The sequence below is a fragment of the Typopeltis vanoorti genome, chromosome 4 (genome assembly GCF_054136105.1).
Source record: "Typopeltis vanoorti isolate ZY-2024b chromosome 4, IOZ_Tvanoo_1.0, whole genome shotgun sequence".
Taxonomy (NCBI): Eukaryota; Metazoa; Arthropoda; class Arachnida; order Uropygi; family Thelyphonidae; genus Typopeltis; species Typopeltis vanoorti.
The window spans coordinates 151,340,952-151,368,838 of NC_143552.1; the positions used below are offsets into that span (position 1 = coordinate 151,340,952).

A 27,887-nucleotide genomic window follows, 5' to 3' on the forward strand; every position below is an offset into this window, starting at 1 on the left:
TCACTAATTAAAAAAAAAACACAAATAAGAACAATTCTTGCAGTAATTTATATTTTAACCAAGTCTTTAAAAAACACCTTGTGTGGGCCTTATTAAACCATAGTAGTTTAATAAAGCCCTTGAACAAAATTAAATATTTAAAAAAGAATATAACAATTATTATTAATTTTAATCATAATTAATAACTTAAGAACAGTCATAAGGGCATACAAATACACCACATTCTTTTTTTGGTGAGACCGACACACCCTTCATGGTACCATTTAAGACGCCATGTGCATTGCCTCATATTAGCAACCTTTTCTTCTCTGCATCCATGGCAATACATCCCTCTTTTGACACTCTGTTTGTTCCTTTATTATTTTTTTGGTTCATCCTGTTTTTTAGTGGCAGCCTTCTCTTTCTTACTATCCTTTTCTTTGAAAATATCTTTGGTCACTCTCTGGCCCTTATAATTTAATGCTTTTCTTCGTGGTATTGCCTTTACAACTGCATAATTTGGCGTTGGCATTAACTCCTGAAACGATGACTTCAAAGAGTTCTTTGTTTTTAGATTTGCCAATGGAATATCATCACTGGAGTTATCTGAATCACAAGATGGAGGATTAGGACATGTTCTTACAGGTACTGTTATTGATGCGCCCTCTTCTGCTGTTTGTTCCCATCTTGGTACTGGTTCAGTAGTTTCACTGTCGGAATCTGAAGATGTTGAGAAGTAGAGTCGAAACGGATGATGTTGATGTCTTGGATGAGAGACACAAGACTTGGACTCAGTGTTAGAAGAATCGGAGTCATAGATAATTGGCCGCTTGCTAACATTCAACCCAGAAGTTTAATGAGGCCCATCAACAAATTTACTGGGCCTTATTAACTGCCGCGAACTAGATTAGATCACATCTATTTTCACGTAAAATATGAATTCAAATCAATTAAAACATTTTTTATCATAAAACTGAATGTTGAAAGAACAATTTAAATATAAAAACAATACGAAAAGAACAATATTTTTAATTAAAACTTACAAATTATTGCACCGTAATATTATTAAACGGGAAGACACAACCACCTCCAATAATACGAAAATAAACAATACGAAAAGAACAATATTTTTAATTAAAACTTACAAATTATTGCACCATAATATTATTAAACGGGAAGACACAACCACCTCCCACAAAGGTCTAAGTCAAATTGACACAATACAGTCGCTAGACAATATGGCACCACTGATTTGCCATTGCTTATTGCGTCCTCTGTGTGTGTGTGTGTGTAAGAAACCAAACTGGTGCAACTTACTGTAAATGTGATTTTTTTTAAACAGGCTTTATTGGACGCTGGGCCTTATTTGCTTCAGGTACCTTATAACAAAATTAATATAAAAAAAAACAGAAAAAAAATCCTTACTCTATGAATATACTATATCTTCTGTGTATGATCTTCTCACCTAGGAAAGGTTTTACAAAACCTTTCCTAGGTGAGAAGAGCATACACACACAAGTCTTCTCTGCTAACATGCCAAAATATTTCACTTCCATCTTACAATATCCTTTTACCAGATTTTGATCTCTCCCATATCACCTCTCCACTTGCCAGAAACTCAGGTTTTTCATCCCACAAAACAAAGCCAACTAGTCAAAACATGCAATTAACAGACAGTATGCACAGGTATCACAGCATAGGCATAATACACTAGCCTTTCAACTCTTGATCATAATTCCAAAATAAGAATAGCATCATTGTCTGCTCACTAGAGTTTATAATCTACACTAACTCAGTCTGCTCATATTCAACATTCATCGTGATGCAAGCATAATGGTTGCTTACCTCCGTACTTGTTCTGTTTCCTCATCGCTAAAAATCAGATCTCACAATGGTTCTAAATATTATCATATATCAAGGAGACCTGTAAACAGAACAACAACAACAACTTTTCTAGTTCTTTTAGATAACTGTGCTTTGCAGTATCAATGCTATTTTTTATGTGACTCCTCCCCATGAATGATTGTAAACCTAAAGTATGTTTTTAGGATGGATTGAGGATTTTTTATATATATTTTAATTAATTTTTATTAATTTTATTTTATTTTTACATAATCTGAAAACCTGATCAAGAGTAGATAACCATAGTAGATTCTTTTATGTTGTAGAGGTTGTGAAGTTATCCTGTATGTAAAGCATGGAGCTCTTATGTTATGATGTGTGTGTGGGAGAAATGAAAAGTCCAAACAGTCTTCTCTGTTATTATTGTTCTATAACATGCTCTTTTTGTCTGATTTCCAAACTTCTATATGTCTGCCAAGTAAGAAAGGGAACAAGAACATGGAATATTATAAATCCCAGGAGGTTTGTCGAAAGGGTTATAGTCTTTAGGCGAATGTAATAACCTTGTATAGTCAAAATTAAGAGTAACGAACTAAGGACAGAACCCTATGGTAGTCCAATGGTCACCCTCAATTTTTGTGACCTCTATTATAAACTATAAATTCATAATAAAATTTATAAATTCCAAATTTATAATAGAGCAATGGTATTTCCAGTAGTGGTGTATGGATATGAAAGCTAGATTATTAAGAAGAAAGACAGAAAGTGAATCGATACATTTGAATTGTAGGTGTGAAGGAGACTATTAAAAATCCCATGGACTGCAAAGGATGACCAATAAGAAGATTTTAGAGAGTTAAAGAGAGAGAGAGAGAGAGAGAGAGAGAGAGAGAGAGAGAGAGAGAATACTCCTTGAAGGTGATGATCACTAAACAGAAGTTGATGTACTTTGGATATATTAAGTGAGCTGGTGAATCATTGGAAAAGGCAGTTTTGGGGAATCTTTGGGAAGATTGAGGGAATGAGAAGAAGAGGAAGATCACAAAAGAGTTGGATGGACAACAACATAAAAGAACTTACCAACTTGAACTTACAATAGCTTGAAGAAAGGACAAGACTTTATTGTATACCTAAGATATTGTATATCTTAGGTATACAATAAAGGACATTGTATACCTAAGAGGATAGAGAGCCTTTGTGCACAAGATCAACAAGAGCAGAAAATGACTGGATGGCATATAACAACAACAATGCAACCTAAATAACTTAGGGAATTGAAACAACGTAGATCCGAATATAAATTAAATAATACTTTAATAGATATTTCCGATATTTCGGCAATGTCTCATTGCCATTTTCTAAAGGAACTTACAAAAGGCAGGAGCACAACAGGCTCTAACAATATAGCAACTGGAAATGAAAATATGAAGCTATCTTTCTCCTAGAAGTCCTGATGGTGCCCTCTGGCGGGCTAAGTAGGCATTCTTGGCCGTTGGGCTGAAGGTCTGCTGATGTATGCCTCCCAAATTTGGGGCAGTCGCATACAACCAAATTTGTTGAGGTTTGGAGAGTTTCTTAGGGCAGAGGTTGATTCCATAAATAATCTTTCGAATTTATATTTGCTCCGGTGTATTATTTTTGCTTTCTTCCACCGTATTCTGTGGCGAGTATCCAGAGCATGGTCTGCAAGACCAGAATGGCTATATTTGTAAAACCGGATGTAGTCCTTGTGTTCAGAAATTCTGATATTCGCTGTCCTGCCTGTTTGGCCAAAGTACGACAGTTTACAACTGCAAGGAACCTGGTATACACCAGGTAGGTCTAGGGGAAGTGGTTGGTCTTTGGTAGAGCGGATAAGGGATGCCAATTTTCTGTAAGGCCTGTAACAGGAGGTGAGGTCATGTTTTTTTAGAATTTTGGTAATTTTTTCTGAGGTGCCTCGGATGTAGGGAATGATGATGGATTTAGAGTAATCTTTTTTGTGGAGGGGGGAGAAGGGGGCTGTGGTTTGTAGGTTTTAATATTTTTTGGATTTGGGGGGGGGGGTAGCCATTGGCTGAGAAAGTGTTTAGGATGTGATTTAGTTCAGTGTTAAGGGCTATGTCCTTAGAACAGATTAGTTTAGCCCTGTTGTATAGTGTTTTTACCACTCCATATTGTTGTGAGGGGGGGGGGGTGAGATTGTTGGTGGATGTATCTGCCTGTATGGGTGGGTTTTCTGTAAACTGAGAAAACCAAAGTTCCATCAGGCTGGCGGGTGACTAGTGTGTCTAGGAAGGGGAGGCAGTTGTTTTCCTCTTTTTCCAGGGTGAACTTGATTCTGGCGTGTTGGTTGTTTAAGTGTGTGAGGAAGGAGAGGAGAGTTTCAGAGCCATGTGGCCAAATAGTGAACACATCATCAACGTAGCGAAGCCATATGGTTGGTTTTTGTGGGGCAGAGGCTAAGACTTTTTCCTCAAAGGTCTCCATAAAGAAATTGGCTAAGGGTGGGGAGAGTGGTGAGCCCATGGCTGTCCCCTCTATTTGTTTGTAGAATTTTCCCTGCCAAACGAAATAGCCTGAGTTCATTGTGAACTGAAATAGGGCTGAGATATCGGGAGAAAATTTAGCTTGGATTAGCTCTAAAGTTTCCTTGAGTGGGACATTGGTGAATAAGGAGGAGATGTCGAAGCTGACCATTATGTCATTATGTTGGAGTGTAAGGTTTTCTATGCTGGCTTTGAAGTGGGCTGAGTTTTTTTTTATGTGTGATGGTGTGTTGCCAGTATAGCGTGTGAGCTCTTTGGCTAAATATTTAGCTAATTTGTATGTGGGGGAATCAATGCCATCCACTATGGGACGTAATGGCACATTTTCTTTATGTATTTTTGGGAGTCCGTAAATACGGGGGGGTATAGAGTTAAACGGTTTTAATCTGTTGGTAACTTCTACAGGCCAAGAAGTGACTTTCTTAAGGAGGCTGTGAAGTTTTTTAATTTGTGAGTTGGTGGGATTGTAATTGATAGGGAGGTAAGTAGCCCGATCTAATAGGAGAGCATTCAGCTTACCTTTGTAGTCCTTTTGGTTAAGTACTACAGTTGCATTTCCTTTATCCGCTTTGGTGATAACTAATTCTTTATTATTTCTCAATTCCTGTAGGGCTTCAAATTCCTTGTTGGATATATTGGTTTTGGGTGGTTTTGCTATGGAAAGGACACAAGCTACATCCAGTCTTACACTGTTGGCGATTTGATGTGGAAGGTGGCGAATTCCTCTTTCAATCTGGATCATAATATCCTCACTTGGTATTTTTTTGGGAGCAATGGCGAAGTTGTGGCCACGTGAAAGCACGTTGAGAGCTTCAGGCTTCAGGGTGACTGAAGAAAGGTTGATTACGGTGTTGGTAGCAAGCTCTGGATTGACGGTGGAATTCTTTTTTATTAATTTATCGAATTTCTTCATCTGTCGGCTTCGTATCTTTTCAAACTCTTTGTCTGCGGAGGTACACGAGACGTCATGTAAAATTGTCCCCAGTTCTTGATTCAAAGTGCACGAAAGTTCCTCTTCGAGGGTATGAATAGCTTCGTTAATTTTGGCTAAGCCTAACCGCGTGGCGGTGATTTGTTCGCCGGTATAGTCGACAGATGAAGAAATTCAATAAATTAATAAAAAAGAATTCCACCGTCAATCCAGAGCTTGCTACCAACACCGTAATCAACCTTTCTTCAGTCACCCTGAAGCTTGAAGCTCTCAACGTGCTTTCACGTGGCCACAACTTCGCCATTGCTCCCAAAAAAATACCAAGTGAGGATATTATGATCCAGATTGAAAGAGGAATTCGCCACCTTCCACATCAAATCGCCAACAGTGTAAGACTGGATGTAGCTTGTGTCCTTTCCATAGCAAAACCACCCAAAACCAATATATCCAACAAGGAATTTGAAGCCCTACAGGAATTGAGAAATAATAAAGAATTAGTTATCACCAAAGCGGATAAAGGAAATGCAACTGTAGTACTTAACCAAAAGGACTACAAAGGTAAGCTGAATGCTCTCCTATTAGATCGGGCTACTTACCTCCCTATCAATTACAATCCCACCAACTCACAAATTAAAAAACTTCACAGCCTCCTTAAGAAAGTCACTTCTTGGCCTGTAGAAGTTACCAACAGATTAAAACCGTTTAACTCTATACCCTCCCGTATTTACGGACTCCCAAAAATACATAAAGAAAATGTGCCATTACGTCCCATAGTGGATGGCATTGATTCCCCCACATACAAATTAGCTAAATATTTAGCCAAAGAGCTCACACGCTATACTGGCAACACACCATCACACATAAAAAAAACTCAGCCCACTTCAAAGCCAGCATAGAAAACCTTACACTCCAACATAATGACATAATGGTCAGCTTCGACATCTCCTCCTTATTCACCAATGTCCCACTCAAGGAAACTTTAGAGCTAATCCAAGCTAAATTTTCTCCCGATATCTCAGCCCTATTTCAGTTCACAATGAACTCAGGCTATTTCGTTTGGCAGGGAAAATTCTACAAACAAATAGAGGGGACAGCCATGGGCTCACCACTCTCCCCACCCTTAGCCAATTTCTTTATGGAGACCTTTGAGGAAAAAGCCTTAGCCTCTGCCCCACAAAAACCAACCATATGGCTTCGCTATGTTGATGATGTGTTCACTATTTGGCCACATGGCTCTGAAACTCTCCTCTCCTTCCTCACACACTTAAACAACCAACACACCAGAATCAAGTTCACCCTGGAAAAAGAGGAAAACAACTGCCTCCCCTTCCTAGACACACTAGTCACCCGCCAGCCTGATGGAACTTTGGTTTTCTCAGTTTACAGAAAACCCACCCATACAGGCAGATACATCCACCAACAATCTCACCCCCCCCCCCCCTCTCACAACAATATGGAGTGGTAAAAACACTATACAACAGGGCTAAACTAATCTGTTCTAACGACATAGCCCTTAACACTGAACTAAATCACATCCTAAACACTTTCTCAGCCAATGGCTACCCCCCCCCCCAAATCCAAAAAATATTAAAACCTACAAACCACAGCCCCCTTCTCCCCCCTCCACAAAAAAGATTACTCTAAATCCATCATCATTCCCTACATCCGAGGCACCTCAGAAAAAATTACCAAAATTCTAAAAAAACATGACCTCACCTCCTGTTACAGGCCTTACAGAAAATTGGCATCCCTTATCCGCTCTACCAAAGACCAACCACTTCCCCTAGACCTACCTGGTGATATACCAGGTTCCTTGCAGTTGTAAACTGTCGTACTTTGGCCAAACAGGCAGGACAGCGAATATCAGAATTTCTGAACACAAGGACTACATCCGGTTTTACAAATATAGCCATTCTGGTCTTGCAGACCATGCTCTGGATACTCGCCACAGAATACGGTGGAAGAAAGCAAAAATAATACACCGGAGCAAATATAAATTCGAAAGATTATTTATGGAATCAACCTCTGCCCTAAGAAACTCTCCAAACCTCAACAAATTTGGTTGTATGGGAGGCATACATCAGCAGACCTTCAGCCCAACGGCCAAGAATGCCTACTTAGCCCGCCAGAGGGCACCATCAGGACTTCTAGGAGAAAGATAGCTTCATATTTTCATTTCCAGTTGCTATATTGTTAGAGCCTGTTGTGCTCCTGCCTTTTGTAAGTTCCTTTAGAAAATGGCAATGAGACATTGCCGAAATATCGGAAATATCTATTAAAGTATTATTTAATTTATATTCGGATCTACGTTGTTTCAATTCCCTAAGTTATTTAGAAATGCATAACCAACGTATAAGCCTATCTACGAGAATCAACAATGCAACCTCACCAAAAGTTAGGCATTAGTGAGACTTGGCTTACAGCAGATAATGTAGTTACAGGGATAGAATATGAAGGGTTTAGTATTTTCCAGGAAGATAGAAAAGATATGATGGGGGAGGGGTACTGCTGATGATAGAGGATAAATTGCAGCTTAAAAGAATAGAAGATAGGCAGGAGGGTGAAATCAAGGTCAGTAAGACAAATATACAGTTCATAGCTGCTATAGGCCAGGGGGGGGGGGGTTCCACAGATGATTTGGAAGATATGCATTGGCAAATTGGTATAATGAGTGCAGGCTGAGTGATTATTATGGAAGACTTCAACTATGAAGATATAGATGGGAAGGAAGAAAGATCACATGGAAGGAAGGAAATGTAATTTATACAAGTACTGAGAGATAATTACTTGAGGCAGCATGTGATGCAAGGAATTAAGGGTGTGAGGGTACTGCATCTGGTCACAGGATCGGAACTATCCATAACCAAGGTGTCCACATTGCCTCCGATTGGCAAAAGTAACCATGCAGCCTTAACTTAGGAGATCATAAAACATGAGAAATATTCTGTCCAGAACAGGTATATGTTGAACTATAAGGCAGGTGATTATGACAAGCTTAGAAGGAAGCTTAAATTGTGCCATGGCATAACACACTGCAAGGGAAGGATGTTAGTAGTACATGGGGGATAGTTAAGAGGCACCTAGAGGAAGCAATATTAAATTGTATACCTAAGGTAAGGAGGATTAATCAGGTAGGAATTAGATGGATGAGATATCATTAAGCAGGAGCTGCAGAAGAAGAAAATGCTGTGGAGGGTATATAAGGAGAAAGGTGACCAACAAACTCATGAACAGTACAAGGCTCATGTAAGGAAGGCAAAATCAAATTATGAGAAGAATCTAGCTGAACAGGCCAAAAGAATCCTAAGCGGTCTTTCATTATGCAGCTAGTAAGAGGAAGAATGACTAAGGAAGATTAACCTTAATGAGTACTGATGTGATTAGGTCAAAGAAGCAGATAAAATAGCTGAGTTACTGAGTGACCACTTTGCAAGTGCATATATACCATCGAAGTGAAGTTAATGCTGTAACGTATGTGACAGTGACATGGAAACAGAGGTGGAGGAATTGGAGGTTCTTAGGATATTGCAATGTAAATACAGCTGTGGGATTAGATGGTATATCAGCACAGGTTTTGCAAAAATGTGTACAGAAACAGACAATGCTTCTGACTGGCTCTTTAATTTAAGTCTCAGCTCTGGTAGAGTTCCAAGGGAGTGGAAAGAGGGCAAAATAATTCCCTTGCATAAGGGAAGTTCTAAGACTGCAATAGTAAATACAGACAAATCAGTATCTCAGGTGTGGTGGTAAAATTACTGGAAAAATTGTTGAAAAAGAAAATTCAAGAATGGGTGGATAAGAATATGATACTGTATGAGGGGCAACATGGCTTTGTAAAGGGTCGATCATGCCTTAATAATTTGCTAACTTTTTATAATAGTTGGATCAAGGAAATAGCTACACAATGATTTTGCAAAGGCATTTGACAAAATACCACATGGAACTCTGTTATGCAAATTAGAACAAATGGGAATAGATATGAAACTGGTTATGTGGATAAGAGGATAACTGCTGGACAGATATCAAAAAGTGCTATATAGAGAAACAGAATCAATCAAAAACAGGTGACTAGTGACCTGCAAGGTTCAGTGCTGGGACCACTATTGTTTATTTTGTACATAAATGATATAGGAAATACTTTGAAAGGAAATATTCAGTTGTTTACTGATGATACAAAATTAGGTAGAGTAATAAGTTAATCAAGGTGATGTTGAGAACTTGTGGATGATTCATATAGGCTGTCAGTATGGGCAAAAGATAATAAGTTTAAGTTGAATGTGGAGAAATGTAAAATTATGCATCTTGGGATAAATAGATTATAAACTATGTACCACACTGATGGAACTGTGATAGGAAATTATTGACCATTTTAATGGTTTTACATTAGCTACTACTAAGGTGCCACTTTTTACAATTTTGATTGCCATTCTGTATTGAAGATGCCTATGAAACTTAGGTGAAAATTCTCCAAATAAACGAATTTTAATGAGATTTCTGCCAGTCTAAAGGCCCAAAGTCTAGCTCAAATATTTGGTGATATTTTTGCCATTTGGCCCCATGGCTGCAAAACATTAAACACATTCCTAAGCCACTTGAACGAAACAACACAAACATATCCAATTCACCATCAAGATCAAAAACAACAACTTTCTTCCTTTTGTACACACACACACACTCCCAGGATGCCTCTCACAGGCTATCGCAAACCTACACATAGAGGCCAATACATACATAAAAATTCATACCACCATCCAACAGAAAAACTAGAGGTCATCAGCACCCTCAAACACAGAGCCCTAACAATTTGCTCCAATGAACAGGCTCTGAACCAAGAATTTAAAATTATAAGCCAAAGGTTGTAAAAAATGGCTGCAATAAAAAAACAGTTCACAAGATCCTCCAAAAAAATGCCATTAAATGCAAAAAAGATTACAAGAATGCCATATCATACATTACGGGTATTTCAGAAAAAATAGATAGAACACTATTTAAATACAATATTAAGACAACCTTCAAACCCTGCAAAATTAAGAAATTTACTTAGCTCTTCCAAGAACCTCTTCCATACCTAGCCCACCCAGGGGTTTACAAAATCAATGTACCTATTACCTACCTTATACAGGGGAAACAGGATGCACCATCTCAATTAGAAAAGATGAACACAGACGCCACATTAAATACCTCCACTATGGTAAAGCAGGCCTGTCAGACCATGCATTCCAAACATGATCACAGAAATGACTGGAAAAACACCAAGTCCCTACACCACACCAAAACCTGGTTTGAAAGAAAATTCAAAGAAGCCTGTGAAATGCTGAAGCATCATCCAAATCTGAACAAGAACGATGGATTAATTATTCCATGAATTTGGTGGACCCATCTTCAACCTTTATAGCATCCAGAACAACCCCAAACAGAAGAAAATCTTAATACAACAGGACTTTAGAAATTGTTTAATGTAGTTCTGTTTGTTTTTTTTTCCACCAGTGGTGAGAATAGGGTAAAGGATTAACAAACATTTTAATTCATCTTACTTTGGTGTAATGTCATGTAGCTTGTATCTTGTACATATGTATGTTTTCCTGATGAGGACCTCAAATAGAGGTCAAAATGTCGAATGTTACTTTCTTAATGACAAGTAAAGTAATTATTCTAACATGTGTGTTTGTGTCTCCATAAGTTCTTCACTATGAAATTTTAATGAGAGTTTTCCTCTTTTTTATAGCTTGTTAGTAAATTTCTTGGTAAAAGACCAAAAAGGAAAACCAAGAACAAGATGGATATAGATAGCAGCATCATATTGCAATTCTAAACTGGAGAAGTAAGGTTCTGGACAGATGGGATTGGTGGCAACATATCCAGGAGGCTAAGGTTTCATTTAGGTTGTACAGTCACAGGAATAAGAATAAACTTCCCCACACAACAATACTCTGTCTTTCCCTACCATTATTAATTTTCACCTTTTCACTGCCACCTTCCTTCTTTTGATCAGGCAATCACTTCTCTATGTGTTATTAAATATTTTAGCTATCTGTTTCAATAGATAATCTAAAGAACTTGTGAACATGAAGCACTGCAACCAAATATATAGTGTTATTCTGTTACACTTTTACTGGAACAAAACTATTAACAGAAAAAAAGGAGAAGAGGGAAACCTTGGCTGCTAGGCTTAAGATCACCTTCATCCCAATGGTGAAGGCTACTTCTATCTCAAGGAGCAAAATGTACTTTTAGGACTTCTAAAAAGAAGTCCTAAAGAATTGTAAAAAAATAAGAATGGTAAACAAAAGCTTTACAATTTTAATTGTTTTCACTTTGTTTTTAATTGTTTCATTGGGAGAATGGCAACATTCTCCCAATTCTAAAACAATATCAGAAGGAAAGATTGAAATGGTTAGGCACGCAATCATACTACAACATAGGGTATGATTGCGTGCTCACGACTATAAGGAGAAGCCACAGGGAAATAGATCACTAGAACATCCAAGACAAACATTTATCCACCGAATGAAAGAAGATGCAATAAGTGCAATCTGCTCAGCAAAAACCTGATAGATGACAGAATAGTTTGTGAGATGGTGAAAGATGCTACCAAATGATCCACAAACTGAAAAGTGATTCAGAATGATAATAACATCCCACTTCTCTTCTACCGTAATATGTGTATTGATAAAACTCTTGACTGGATGGCACTGGTCAAGTTCTGCACTTATCAGATACAAAAGCTTTTACTGCATCTGTTATCATAGTAAAATCAGAATTAGAGTGACTTGAAAAAAAAATACTAAAATAAAAAAAGAATTACATTAAACACTCACCGAATTTCTTTCAAAGTTGTGTCATCTGGAAATTTTAAAAATTGTTCATCCGCTGAAAAAGAATATAGTGAAATCTGATTTTCATTATAAAGTCAAGCAAATCAAAAATTTATATAAATAACAAACATGTTCCAAAAAATTAATCATACTATTGGATATCTCAATATCTGAAAATGTGTTTTTCAAACATTGATTCTTGTTTTCATGTGGCAGACAGGTTTCATTATCCAATGTGATCCAACTACCCTGCTAGTGGAGACCCAAAATAGGTTGGAAAAGTTTGAATTATTTAACCCCTTATCATACATATTTCATTTTATTTTATGATTTATTTCTATGTGACTTATCAAAACAAAACAGGTAAAACATAAATATGTTATTAGCAATGTTTTGCCTACAGCTACTAAGCATCCCCCCCACCTCCTCCCATTACGGAAAGCACATAATGCAGAAATAACTTCTTCTTCTTCTTCTGCAGCTTATCCCACTTAAGCAGGGTTGCTGTTTTTAATGAGTCTCCACCACATCCTCCTGTCTTGGGCTGTAACCACATCCACATCAGCCTCATACCCTTCCCTTCTGCTCCCTTCCAGTACTTTCCTCCATCTTTCCAGTTTAGATGTCACTTCTTCTCTTAATTCTGCACACAGCACGATGTCATCCACATACAACATTGTCCAAGGCATGTCTTCTCTCATCTCCTCCGTCACCACCTAAATCACAATATTAAACAGGAACAGACTTAAAGTTGACCCTTGATGCAAACCAACTGTCACTTGAAACTTTCTCTATCCCCCAGGCAGGTCTGAACTCTTGTCTTCACATTTCTGTACATCTCCTGCACCAACCTGACATATTTCTCTGATACCTTCTTCTCCCTCAGAAACCTCCAGACTTCTTGCCTTGGCAATCTATCATACACTTTCTCCAGATCAATAAACACCAGATGAAGCTCATGTTATATAAATTAAGTGGATATTAAATCCAAAATAATTTCAGAAGCAAATACAAAAACTATAAAAGTTTCATATTGGAAGTTGAATTGAAAAGTCAAATTGAAAGGCTTCAATTCGGCGATGCATAGTTTTATACTTTCATAGTTTCTGTATTCAGCTCTGAAATTATGTTGGATTTAATATCCACTTAATTTATATAATTTTTTGCTTCAATTGGGCACTGAAATTATGTTGGATTTAATATCCATTTTATTTATATAATTTTGCATCGCCGAGTTGAATCCTTTTGGCTCTTTATTTTTAGTAAATACTTCACACACCGACCAAGAGTTCACTTACAGAAAATACACCTTCTGCCGCTTCAAGTTCCTTAATACTGAGAGTTTTTGCTCTCTTAGGTTTCTGCCTGGTCTCTGATGAAAACCAATGAGTTTGAAACAGCTGTCAGACCAGTGAAACTTTATCAAAACAGACCAATAAGAGGCGAATATACAGGTGCATGCTTGCTATTAGGTTTGGCTAGGGAAACTCGTAGTATGGTGGCGAGTGTATTCTCGAAAGCACTCTGGTCAACTTTAAATACGAAACTTTTATAGTTTCTGTATTTGGCTCTGAAATTATGTTGGATTTAATATCCACTTAATTTATATAATTTTGCATTGCTGAATTGAAGCCTTTTGGCTCCTTATTTTTAGTGAGTAGCTGATGTTGTTTCTCTCGAAACTTTTCCATTATCTGTCGTAACCCAAAGATAGCATCTATCATTGATCAAACAGGCATGAAGCCAAATTGCTCCTTTGCAATCGTCCGTCAAGAATCCTTTCTAGGATTTTCATTGTGTGGGACATCAACTTTATTCCTCTGTAATTCATACAGTCTTGTGGATCCCCCTTTACCCTTGTAGATAGGGACAAGAGTACTTTCCGTCCACTCCTCAGGCATATTTTCCTACTGGCAAATTTTCATGAAGAGGTCCCACAGCAGGTCAATTCCCTCTTCTCCCATGCCTCCATTAGAATCCTGTCAGGGCCCACCAATTTTCCATTCTTCATCCTCTTTATGGCCTCCTTAACTTCCACTCTACTGATGTTCTGCACTATTCCTTCCTAAGGCTGTCCATCTTCTCTTGAAGTCCTCACATTTTCCTCATTCAAAAGCCCTTCAAAGTATATTCTTCATCTGTTTCTTATATCCACATTCCTCCTTAATACTCTTACTTCAGAGTCTTTGATCTGCCTTACATGTAAGATGTCCTTTGATGCCTTATTTCTACGTTTTGCCAATTGATAAATTTTTCTCTGTCCTTCCTTTGTTTCTAATAGATCATAAAGATCTTGATATGCCATGGCCTTCACCTGTGCAACAACTCACTTGGCTTCACGCTTTCTCTCTCTGTCCTCTTCCATTCTTGACTCTTCTCACTTCTGCTTTGTCTCCCTCTTAGCTGTCACTGCTTCTTGTACATTATTATTCCACCACCAACCCTCCTTCTGCTCTCTAATCTTTCCAGATGTTTCGCCAAGTACCTCAATTGCACAGCTCAGAACTGCTTTTAAATTATGTCTCCACCAATCTTGTATATTTTCTAGTCCATCCGAAATCCTGTCTAACACCCTCTCCTTAAAAAGGTTCCTCACACTCTCTTCTTTTAAGCGAAACCACTTAATTGTGTTCATCCCATGGCTTCCAATTCGTGTATAGAGGCTTAAGTGCTGTCAAGACATAATGTTGGAGGTTTGATGGATTTTTTACAACACTCAGAAAGGATTAAAAAGAATTTAATACTTCCTATATTTCATCCTAGTCACTAGGACATCTACGGGATTACAAAAATAACTAATGTAACATAACACAAATATCATACAATACTAAGCCCAACCAAGTGGGTGACACTTAAGTCCTATCTAGGTGGAGCACCCTCTAAGGGCAGTTGTAAGTGGCCTGGAATATAAAGTAGGATCTCTGGTGATAAGTGTTTCCCAAATTTTCGGAAGCTTAATGATCTCTGATTCCTTTTTATGACACCCTTTCTTCCATTTTGAACTTTTTTTTTCAATAGGCTCAAGAACATTTTGTCATCTTTCTGATGTTTAGGAAGGTGACAAAATGTCCTTGAGGCTATTTTTATCTATGTATCTACATTTATCTCTGTATTCACTTAGGGCATCTGCCAACTTAGTTGCTAAGAACTTTCCATATGCTTTCTTCTTTTAGAGAACTGCTTCTTTAACTTGCTAAAGTTTCTTATATATTTCACTGTCCATTACCTTTGTGCAATCAATGTTTTCTTCAGAGTTTACCATCGAGACTTCAAGATTTGATTCTCATTTTCAAATTCTTTCCTTTCTTCTTGAATAACAAATGTTATTCAAGATGTTCTCTTCTATGTGATATTCATTTTTGTCCTATTTAAAACTAAGTGATGATCTCTTCCAATTTCAAATCCTGTGTATTAATATCCTGAACCAGCTGGAAGGTAGTGCTATCAGCAATAACAGTCAGTGAAGCTTTTTCTTATTTTTTGTATCCCTCCATTTTGATATGTGCACATCTTTATGTTGAAATGATGTTGATAATGACTATTCCATACCCTGAATAGAAATCAAGCCAGTACTTTTCATTAATAGTTTTACCATTTCTCTAAATTTTCCCAAAGCATTTCCCATGCACATGGGATTCATTTCCTATCCTGCTGTTTAGATAGTCAACAAAGACCAGCTTACCTATTTTCTTTATGTTGGTTGCATTCTCTAATAACTCAAAAAATTCCTATGTCACCTATATATATATATATTTTTTTTTTTAAAAAAAACTTTAAAATTTAAACTTTAATTTTACCGAGAGATAAAAAGATGACATGGTTTATTTTAAAAGATACTATTAGTTAACAAGTTTCGTTGAATAGATCAACATCTTCAGGTATCACAATCAAAGAAGTATATAAAGAATTACAGAGACTTAAAATTGTAATAACAGAACAAGTACAAAAAGACAGTAGCGTGTTTGAAAACAAAATGTGAGCTTGAGTTCCAAACAAAGATATATACTACTAGGCACTGTCGCAGGTGCGCCAATACTGAACAGAGGCAACGTGTGCATCAGAGAGATTGAAACTTAGGCAGGTGTTGATATGAGAAGAATCTAGAGAAATTTCTCTAGATTTGACAATCTTTCTTTTGAGCTCATCATAGCCCACATGGATGTTAGAAGTTTGAGTCCAGTTCACAATGTGTTGGCGGCCTTCATCTGAGTTAACTGAAAAGAGAACGTGGCTAGAGAGAACGATGTCTATGAAGATGAAGACGTCTATTTTTAGACAACCTAAACGAGTGTCATGAAAAAATCTCTTTTACCTTCGAACTGGAATCCGATGACTGCCTCCCCTTTCTAGACCTTAATTTACCAGATGTGCTCAGAGTATTAAAATCTCAATTTTTAGAAAGCCTACTCATACTGATAGATACCTTCATGCTTCATCCCATCACGATCCCCCACAAAAATTTGGTATTATTTCCATCTTAGCTCACCGAGCCAAATCTTTACTTACAGAAGAAACAGAAATTGAAAATGAACTCATTTTTCTTAAAAAAACTTTTATTAATAATGATTTCTCTCCTAAGAAAATTGGCAAATTTCTTTCCCCCAGTCACTCAACTACTTCTGAAGATTCCTCTTCCCCCAGAGCCTTCATCTCTTTGCCTTACATCAGCTCTCTTTCATCAAAACTGGCAAAAATTCTCAAGAAGTTTAACTTCAGAACTTGCTGCACTACACTCCCAAAACTTCGTTCAATACTTAGCAAACATAAAGAGAAACATCTTCCAACCGAGTTTCCTGGAGTGTACAAGATTTTATGTGATTGTTGGAAAGCCATACTATGGCCAGACTGCTAAATCCATCCTTTTATGTTTGAAAGAACACCATAGAGATATCTCCTATAACAGGACCAGAGCCAGCGCTCCTCTCTCTCTAGCCACGTTCTCTTTTCAGTTAACTCAGATGAAGGCCGCCAACACAATGTGAACTGGATTCAAACTTCTAACATCCATGTGTGCTATGATGAGCGCGAAAGAAAGATTGTCGAATCAAGAGAAATTTCTCTAGATTCTTCTCATATCAACAACAGCCTAAGTTTCAATCTCTCTGATGCACACGTTGCCTCTGTTCAGTATTGGCGCACTCGCGCTAGCGCGTAGTAGTATACGTTTGTTTGGAACTCAAGCTCACATTTTGTTTTCAAACACGTTACTGTCTTTTTGTACTTGTTCTGTTATTACAATTTTAAGTCTCTGTAATTCTTTATATATTTCTTTGATTGTGATTTATTCAACAAAACTTGTTAACTAGTAGTATCTTTTAAAATAAACCATGTCATCTTTTATCTCTCAGTAACAGTCATTAAAGTTTTTTGAATAATATTCCAGTCGAGTAAAAATGAATTCTGAAAAAAAAATAAATAAATAAATAAAAAAAAAATAAATAAAAAAAAATAAATAAAATAAATAAATAAATATATATATATATATATATATATATGTCTTAAAGAAAACAGTGTGTCACTAATAAAACAGAAATTCGAAAAGGTCAAAATACACCCGCCCACATGGTTATTAGTTAAATTTTATTTGCGTCACTTTTTGACAGTAGCCGCATTCTTTTGTGTGAGACTGGAATTAAATCACTTCCATCACTTGAAACACTTTGGCCGTCCTGTTCATACTGCAATGGGGAAACGTTTTCTTCAGTAAAAGGAACTAAATTAGCACTAATTTCCAATAATTTTGAAGGTTGATTTTTTTTTACCAAACTGTAATTAATCATTGAAATCCTGTTTTGACTAGATCTTTGTATAATTCTTCATATTGCACCATACATGACTTCAGTTCGTGTTTAAATTGTTCAAGCTCGTTCAGTATTTGGGATCATATGTAAGAAAATGACTTAGCAATTTTACTACCCATTTGAGGACCTTCTTTAATTAATCCTGCAGTAAGTAGAATCTCTTCTTCATCATCACTTTTTTCTTTTTCATCGAGATTCTCAAGACAGCTTCTATTATTTCGTAATCACTAACAGCCTTGTGTTAAGTTCTGAATGAAACTAAAATTAAATTAATTCACGTTTCCTACAGACTTAACATGGGTTTGCATTTTGAAACATATATCAATATATCAGATGTACTAATTTCTTGTAACTTACCAAAAAAATGACTAAATAGAGGATATTTTCATTACTTCATGCTATGATGTAAATATTGTAAATTGTTTAATGTTTAAACTTTGCTACTTTTGTGTAAATACTTATAAATTGCTGGGAGAAACAATAATCCGATTAAGTAAAAGTGGCCGGAATCTAAACACGTGCACCTTTAGGTAAGCATGTAGTTTCCCCCCACACACACACTCTTCAGAGAGCACGCTAGAATTCCATGTGTGGCGCTAAATTACTGGGCGACGTAAGGTGGCAAGAAACAAGGGGAGGTGGAAACAATGACGTAGAAGGGAACGAGGCGCGTGATTTAAAAAGTGTTGCAGCACCTAGACAAGCTCTCTTGCTCTTGTGTTTTGGAACCTCCTCGTGGCACCTTCTCGTCCCCCGTTTTTCGACGCAGCATTCGAGACAAAGACTGAGGGACCATGCCGTGATATTCATAAAAGTTTACCATCACTGATCAGCCCAGCAGAAGGAAGTCTCTGATTTCTCCGGAGATATCATAACCATGTTGAGCCAGTTGACCAGAGAACAACGAGTACCTACTTTCGGCGGCAGAGATAACTACAGTCCGGACCCTCTGAAGAATACCTCAGAAAAAGCAGAATGAACCGGGAATCGAAAATGATTGTCCAGGCGAGATATGTGAAGTGGCCAAACAGTTCCCCAGCAGTTGGTAATGTACAGTCTATGTTTTTAAAAGTAATTGTGTATAAGAAGAAAGTTTGTAATTTTAGGAAGGACTCTAGAGATAATATTCTTTTTAAAGTAGAGTGATTATGAAATTTTAGTGAAAGAATTATTGTAAGAGCACGTGGAGCTAACTTAGAAATTCAATTAGCAAATGTCCTTTAGTGTTGAAGAGTATAGAAGAGTATGTTTGATCTATCAAGTAGAAATTGTAAACTATATATAAAGTTCTTTGTTTTGCATATAGTATGATAAAGATAGAGAGGTTAAATATTTAATGCTCATTCCTTAGAAATTGTAGACTGCTTTATTAGTGTATATTCATAAAGTGTAAGATGCCTCAATTGTAATTAAATGTTTTGCTTTTTAAGTTAAACTGTGCCTTGCCTGATTTTCTTCTCTATTGCACTTTCTCATAAAATTCGGATTACAGCGGGATATTAACTAATAGAGAGGCTACGACTGCAAAATTAATAAATGGTGAAGTAAGATTGTATGCTAAATTGTGTTCTGATCCCTTGATTTTATATTCTTTGTCAATCTAGGATTCAGGGTGGCACAGGATAATATAAATTTTCCCTGAATCCGAATAAGGAATCAGATCCAGTATTGAAGCGAAGGAATTGGTGTTGCCCATTAGCAATTCCTTTGTCGTATATCACTAGCATCATTCTTAAAGGTAAAGATCGGCCCAGAGAGAATATTGAAACTAAATAGGGTAATATAAGTGTTAGAGATAAGTTCAATAAGCACAAGCATATTAAGACAAACATTTTAGAGAAGAAAGAAGAAAAGAGATAAAGATTTTACAAAAGATATAGAAAAATTTTACACTTGTCAACCATCAATTCTTCAATATCTGTAAACGAAAAATCATCAAATCCTTCTCCACCAACTGCATGTGCTAATCTGATGGTATTGGGATATTCAGTTGTATTGCAGAGGTAAGGGATTTTCTTTTTCACACATTTTGGCCAAGTAGCTTTACAGCAGTGCATTTAAAGTTGATGGTTTCAATTCTGCTAACAACAACTTAGCAAGTTTGATGCAATCCAAAATAGAAAATTTCTTCCTCACATCAATAACTGTCAGTAAATTATCCTTATCTAGTCTATCCAAAATGTATTGGAATGTTCTTCTTATGTAGTAAGTTTTGAAGGTAGCAATCACACCCTAGTCTCGTGGTGTATTAAGGATGTTGAATTAGGTGCCAGAAAACAAAATTACACATTCGGGTATTCTAAAGCAGGATGGACAGATTTTTTTCCATCAAATAGCATTTAACTTCTGGAACAAAACATTGATGGAATCATTCATTAAAATTTTCTTTCGTAATCCAACCATTTTTATTTGCCATCCGGTGCTCACTGGTAACATGGTAACATGTTAAAATCCACACCTTTCATTGCCTGCAGTCTTAGGGATCGAATAATGAGTAGTGGTTTTAATATATGATCTCCTGAAGCATTGCTGCAAAATAATAGTCATACAATCCTTAGCTGCTTTAAAGCCACCCCACACTTTTCTGTAATTTTGCTATGTTAGTTCTACTTGGCATTTGTCTACATTCTGTAGTATAGAGTAATCCCTGATATTTAAAACATCGAGGGGGGGGGGTCCCCCAAAATTCAAGTTTAAGTACATATGTACTGTACTAGGAAATGATAATTATAATGGAAATACCCTTTCTAGCAGAACTGATTTCAAAGAGAAATTTTAAAAATAAGCGCCATTTCAAAAGTGTTAAATCAAAATATACAGTGTAAAGATAGAATTATTTTTATTCTCTAAACCATGTTATTTCAAACTTGTGTAAAAAAAAAAGCTGTGTAAAGTGAGAATTAGCTGTATATGTGTGTGTGTGTACACACACACACACACACACACACACACACACACACACACACACACACACACACACACACACACACACATATAAAGATTAATCTGTGTAAACTTAAGAATGCCGGCCTGGTTGGCAGTGTGGTTAGTGTATCTGCACCCCAGCCAAGAGGCCGTGGGCTCGAATCCCACATTGGCATGGATGTCTGTAATTGTCTTTCAATACATTCATTCACCCAAGTATAGATACACTCTCCCAACATGGACTGGATCACCATGGGAGTAGTAGACCCAAACATCCCGCAATGGGAGAGGCCTTTACCCTGCAGTGGGTAGAAAAATAGGCTGCTCATCATCATCATATAAAAATTATTAGAAATATATATATATATATATATATACATAAGCACATCATATACATATGTGGGATGCTTAAGGGTCAAAGCTATATAACTGAGAGGAGACCTCCACATAGCCTTTAAAGGAATGTGGAGAACTGACCAGGAATTCTGACCTAATGTCCAATCCTCACCTTCTCGTGGTGCACCCTGTTGGGTATCTACCTGGATACTGAACGAACGAGGATGGGCTGGCAATTTGGGATTTAGCCGACCAAACTGTATTCCTATTGGTTTAAACCAATATAGAAAATGATGGTACAACATGACAAAATTTCATGCCGGCTGGGGCGTCGCCCAGTTAAATAAGGCCCCCATTGTTTTCGGCAGAGAACCAGGGCGAACAGCGAAAAGTCAGCTACTGGAAAAAAATCTGAAAACACACCCCAACTCAACATCACCAGAGTCAAAAATCAGTACTATCAACATAAGAAGCCTGAATGGAGCTAGCTGAAGAATTAGATAAGTACCAGATCGACATAATACGGGTGACTGAAATAAAAAAGACCAAAACTGGTGAGATCTTTCTGAGCAATAAATACAAAATGTTATATTCAGGAAATAGTAATCAAGGAAAAGGAGGTAGCCATAGTATTCAACATAAAATACGAGGCTAATCTTCTTGAATGGCAGGCAGTCTCGAGTAGAGTGATGTAGTCTAATATCAGAATGGGAAATTTGGATAATGAGATTATTTGTGCGTCTCACAGAAGGTTCTACTAAGGTAGAAGTGGAGGAATTTTCTGATGGTTTAGAAAAAGCAACTGACACAATGAAAAAGGAAAAGTTGGTCCTTGTTGGGGATCTAAATAGCAGAGCAGGAAGTGATTGCCAGACATACAAAAATATTTTGGGAAAATTTGGAGAAAAGAGCAAAGCTAATAATAACAGCAAATATCTGTTGGATTTCTGCTCAGGACATGGACTGGTTATTACTAACACCATGTTCCAGCATAAAAAAGTACACAAATTCACATGGAGAGAAGAGGCAAGAAATAAGAAAAGTCACATTGACTATGTTATTGTTGATAGTGATGTTTTCTCCGTGGTGCAGGACACCAGAGTATACAGAGGATTTGAAATTGGAAGCGATCACTATTTAGTCTTGAGCAGGATAAAATCAAATTTCATATTGAAAAGAATAACATGTAACAAAGCTTTAAAGCGAATAAAAGTTGAGCAGCCCTCAGGTGTGAATTGTAGACTAAAATACACAAAGATTATTGAAGAAAAAATGAAAGAGTTTGAAAACAGGAGTCAAACCTTGGAGATTCAGTGGCAAGCCTTGAAAAAACCCTGATTGATTTAGCCAGAGAGACATGTGGTGAGGTTGTCTTCAAGGATAGAAAAATCTGAACTCAATGGTGGACACAGGAAATTAAAGAGGCAGTAAAGGAAAAGAAGAAACCATATCAAAAGTTATTGGCAAATAAGTCAGCTTGTGCTCTTAGAGAATACAGAGACAAATGCAAGAATGCTAAACACTGTGTAAAACTAGCTAAACAAAAATCATGGGAGGACTTTTGCAAGAATATAGAAAATAAATATCAAGAAGGTGGCAAGATATTCTGGAGGTTGTTGAAGCTCAAAAATGGAGGGAAGAGTGCTGTAAAAGGAATTAGAGATGATAAAAGTGACATGAAAACAGGAGAAAAAGATATCCTTGAAGTATGGAGTAATTACCTTGAAAAACCGCTAAATGAAACAAGCAGTCAAGCAGTAATGATGACAGCACAGTGTTAAAAAACACTGACCAGACATGCAGTCAGGAATACATATCCATACTTCAAGTGGAAAAAGCCATCAAAATCCTGAAATGTGGAAAGGCAGCAGGAGTACACGATATTCGACCAGAAATGCTCAAGTATGGAATTACAGAGGTATCTCCCTACTGAATGTTCCTGACAAGATCTATGCAAGTATACTTGAGAAACGGTTGAGAAGAATTGTGGAAGAAAAGCTTGGTGAAGAACAAGCTGGATTCAGGCCAAATAGAGGCTGTCAGGATCAGATCTTCACTTTACGACAAATAGTTGAGAAAGCATGGGAATATAACAAAGATCTGTATTTAAGTTTTGTCGATCTGGAAAAGGCATATGACAAGATGCCAAGAGAGAAGCTATTCAATACGCTACAGTTATATGGTGTCAATGGGGCATTATATCAAGCAATACTTAGTCTTTATTTGAGTTGTAAGTCAGCAGTTAGAATTGAAGGAAGTACAGGAAGATGGTTTAATGTTAAATCTGGTGTGAGAGAAGGATGTACATCATCCCCTATGTTATTCATTATCTATATGGATCACATTATGAAGGAAAGTGGTATTAAACATGATATCAGAATTGGAGATGTTAATGTCAGCTCTTTGCTTTATGCGGACGATGTTATACTTCTAAATAAATCCGCTACAAGTTTGCAAGATTCCCTGACTAAATTGAATAACTGTTGTAATAGATATGGTATGAAGGTGAGCATTAAAAAGACAAAGACAATGAAAATAGGTAGAACTGTTGAAAATGTCAACTGTGTTGTGAACGGGGAACCTGTAGAACAAGTAAAACATTTCAGCTACTTAGGCATGATTTTTATGGAGATGGTAAATTAAATATGGAAATAGACAACAGAATCAGCAAAGCTGGTATCGTGGGAAGTCAATTGAATAAATTCATATGGAATGAGAAAGAAATTAGTCGGAACACTAAATTAGCTGTATACAAGACTGTGTTCAAACCAATTTTAACTTATGGATCTGAGAGCTCAGTCAGAAGTAAAACACTTGACCAAAGACTAGAGACCGCAGATATGAGAGTCCTGAGAAAGATTAGAGGCGTGAACAGATGGCATCAATGGCAATATCATATTAAAAATGAGGATATTAGGAAAGAACTTGACATTGTCAGCATCCAGGAATGCGTTAGCAGAGCTAATCTCAGGTGGTATGGTCACTTAAACAGAATGGGAGAGGAAAAATTAGCAAAACAAGTGTTCTCTGCCAGGTTGGCAGGAAAACAATCCAGAGGAAGACCAAGATATGGGTAGATTGATACGGTACAAAGTGCCTTAGACGATAGAAATATAAGATCTGATAATGTTGGAGTCTTGACAAGCAACAAACTGATTTGGAAGAAAATTGTAGATAGGAAGTTAGTAATGATGTAAATTTTTCATGTAGTACTATCATATCCTGAAAAAAACCAAGTGAAAAATAAACTTTCAACATCTTTCTCTAAATCTAGAGTAATTTATTAAAAAGGTGGCACACCGTTTATCAACTCCTATAGGTAGAGATGACCTTGCTTCTGGCTGGTATCTCCACTTGGGCCTGGCTCCCACTGAAGAGACCTCAATAAAGATCGAAACTAGTGTGGGTAGTGGCCTTTCCCTTAATGCATAACATTATACATATCTGCAAGGAGATGTGTTTTGCATTATGGGAGATACTGAGATAGGAGTGATGTTAGCTTACTCCACCTTTGTAACGAGGTTCCCAGTGTTGTACCACCTTACCACAGTCCTGAAGATACTTTCAGGTGCAAACTTTGTTTGCTCACACTTGGATAAAGGATTAAACTAAATTTATTATATCATATCCTGTACACCCCTTGAGGGTACATGTCAGGAATTTGATGATGATGATGATATATATATATATATATATATAGGGAGGACTGTTTAACTGGGTGATGCCTTGGCTGGCATGAAATTTCCTCAAGTTGTACCATCATGTGGTATAAGCCAATACAGAATATAGTTTGTTCTGTCAGTCCATCCTTATTCATTTGGTATACAGTGAATACCGACTAAAGGGATATAATGTGAAGATGAGAACTGCATATTAAGTGAAAAACCCTATAGGTTCTCTGCATTCCTTTAAGTAACGTGGAGGTCTCCTCTCAGTTATCTAGCTTTGATCCTTAAGCAACCTTATACATTATTTATATGCATATTAATAGTATCTTCATATCTCACATGAGCTGTAGAAGAAATGATTTTATTCTTTGAAATTCATTAATTTGTTGAATTGTAATTTTAGAAGCATACAGAATAACAAACACAGTATTAAAATTGTTTCTATTTAATGTGTATTACAACATTATAAAATTCATTCAAATGAAGAAAGATGATTAGATCTCACAGATATCAGAACTCAAAGTATTTACAGAATACCACAAGAATTTTGTATTATTATACAGGGATCCCAGATTTATTCCACAGTATAAAAACATTAATTTCTTCCTGACCATGAAAAATATGTAATTAATTTACATAACTTCAACACTGTGTCTGGCACCAATGATTACATCAATAAGATCACTCGTATTGCTATTTTCAGAAAGAGATGACAATAATATAGATGATATAATAGCTAAACTAACCACAATAGCTCAGCCAATATTGATGGTGCCATTTAGATGGAAAGACCTGGGTGAATCCTGTCTAGGATGCAAAGAGCTTTTATCAGGGCATTTCAACTAAAGTAAGTAATTATTAATTTAATTAATTCACAACGTACACTAGAATATAAATTAAATTAAACTTTAATATATATTTCCAATATTTCAGCAACATTGTCATCTTCAAAGGAACTTAAAAAAAAAAAACACGTGCAATTAATTTAATTTATATTCTAGTGTATGTTGTGAATTCCTTAAATTAATAATCACGTATAATCAACGTATAAGCCTTTCTATGAGAATGAAGATTAGTAAGTTTCCGATGGAGTCTGTGAAAGAATTTCAATTCTCTCAAACTCATGTTTTTCATCTTGCAAAACAGGCAAACCAGCCAGAAGAACACATGCAATTTACAGACATAATAGATAATATAAACAGAATTAACTGCACTATCATAAGCAATATCAGGTTTCTAAAAAGCCAAGTTACTGTTTTTTTCATGATAGGCTATTGAGCTTGACACAAATAAGAAGATGGGATATTTCACAAAGCTGAAATTTTTACAAAAGTAAAGATGCCTGCATACTAGTACTACATCAGTAAGTGAGACTGAAGCACAGAAACAATGCAAAAGCTAAAATCTTAAATCATTCAATCACCTAGAGGACACGAATGGGCTCTTTGTTTTGTTTTGTGGTTGGGTTACTATGTTCTTCACAAGAGTAAATAATGGATGCCAATTTTTAGGTACTCAAAATTTGGGTAACTTTAGATCATATTTTTTGATGAATATGAGATTGTCAGTGACTATCCTTCTGACAGATGCATCCATATTCAGATGAAAATTGTCTATATTTGCAACTGTTGGAAACTACTGATAACACTATATTAAACAAGCTACATACATTCTTAAAAACTATTGCAAGACCTTGAAATTCAAAGCATTAAATTAGCCAAAGCAATTACATAGACATAATTATATAACTTTTGTAATTACATAATTACATAACAAGTGGATGAAATACTCTCTAAAACTGGATATGAATCATTGTGCATGAATATTTTTAGGTGGGAAATGAATTTCATCACTTAGTTTGAGATCACCACTCAAGCTTGAAGACCTGAGGTTGCTTGAAAAAGTTTTATGTCTGGTCAAGAGCATGGTTTACTAATGTACATTTTATGGGTACTACACACAGTATGTCAGAATGAACATAAGATTAAAGGATTTTAAAATTTACTTTATAAAGAACAACAAAAAGAATTATTTACCCTCTTGTATAAGTTTCACTGCTTCTTCAAATTTCCTCTGAGCAATATATACATCCAAATCCTCTGGAAGTTCCATAAGGTACATGCAACTTTCAGATGTGATATCATCATCATCTGTACTCCCAATAAATTCACTTCCAAAAGCTATAAATAACATACTATTTTAACTCAGTCATAGTATGAAAAATAAATAAATGAAATTATTATAACACAAAGAATTCTCATAGAACACAGTGAGCATAATATTTTAGGTTTTACTTAGGTTTTGGTGTAATATTCAAGTAAAATTTTAGGCTTTACACCGATTAACTTAAACACTGATTACTTTGATTTCTAAACTGAATCTATGGTGGCTTTAGCTATCATTTCCATGATCACTGCCATGAGACATTGGGATCAACATCTACAACAGTTCATACAGGTCCAACAAGAAGCACACTCACAGGGATATCACTCCTCTTGCAGAAACTAGAACAAATCAATGGTATATCAACAATAACTATCCTTCTCCCCTGTGGTCAAAAAATAGTAAATGATTACAAATTTCCAGATACATCTTGTCCTCAGTCAGTTTTACCCCTGTATGACTGCCCTGCAATTTATGCTGGTGATTTTAGTAATCATACACAGTGAAAATATAAGAATGGCAACAAAAATGGAAAAGCCCTGGAACATTGGACAGATATTAATAATCTGCAATTTGTTTTTGATGCCAAATAACTAGGCACCTTCACTCTGAATGGTGGAATACCGACACAAACCCTGATTTATGCTTTGTGACTACTGACAACAAACTGATGCCAGTACCTATAACCTGACAAGTACTCCCTAGCTTTGTCAAAACACAACACAACACCACTCTGTGATCCTCTAGGCAGGCCTAAGAGTTCCACTAACCGATCAATGCTCCTCCTGAGATGGAACTTCCGCAAGGCAAATTGGAGCATCTTTACGAGAAAATCTGATGACATAGTACGGCTCTTTAAGCCTGAAGAGAACAACTATGAAATATTTGTGGGAGCGGTC

The 27,887-nt window shown here is 36.5% G+C and overlaps 1 protein-coding gene across 1 annotated transcript in view; it reads right to left on the reverse strand.

Annotated features, from left to right (window-relative positions):
• The window catches only part of Exo84 (exocyst complex component Exo84), a 230,949-nt gene that overhangs the window by 98,553 nt on the left and 104,509 nt on the right, over positions 1-27,887 (reverse strand). The window contains exons 9-10 of the mRNA XM_090391515.1: positions 26,862-27,005; positions 12,099-12,150 (exon numbers count right to left, since the gene is read on the reverse strand). Coding sequence (XP_090247641.1) covers positions 12,099-12,150; positions 26,862-27,005 — 196 coding nt within the window. The remainder of the gene's footprint in view (positions 1-12,098; positions 12,151-26,861; positions 27,006-27,887) is intronic.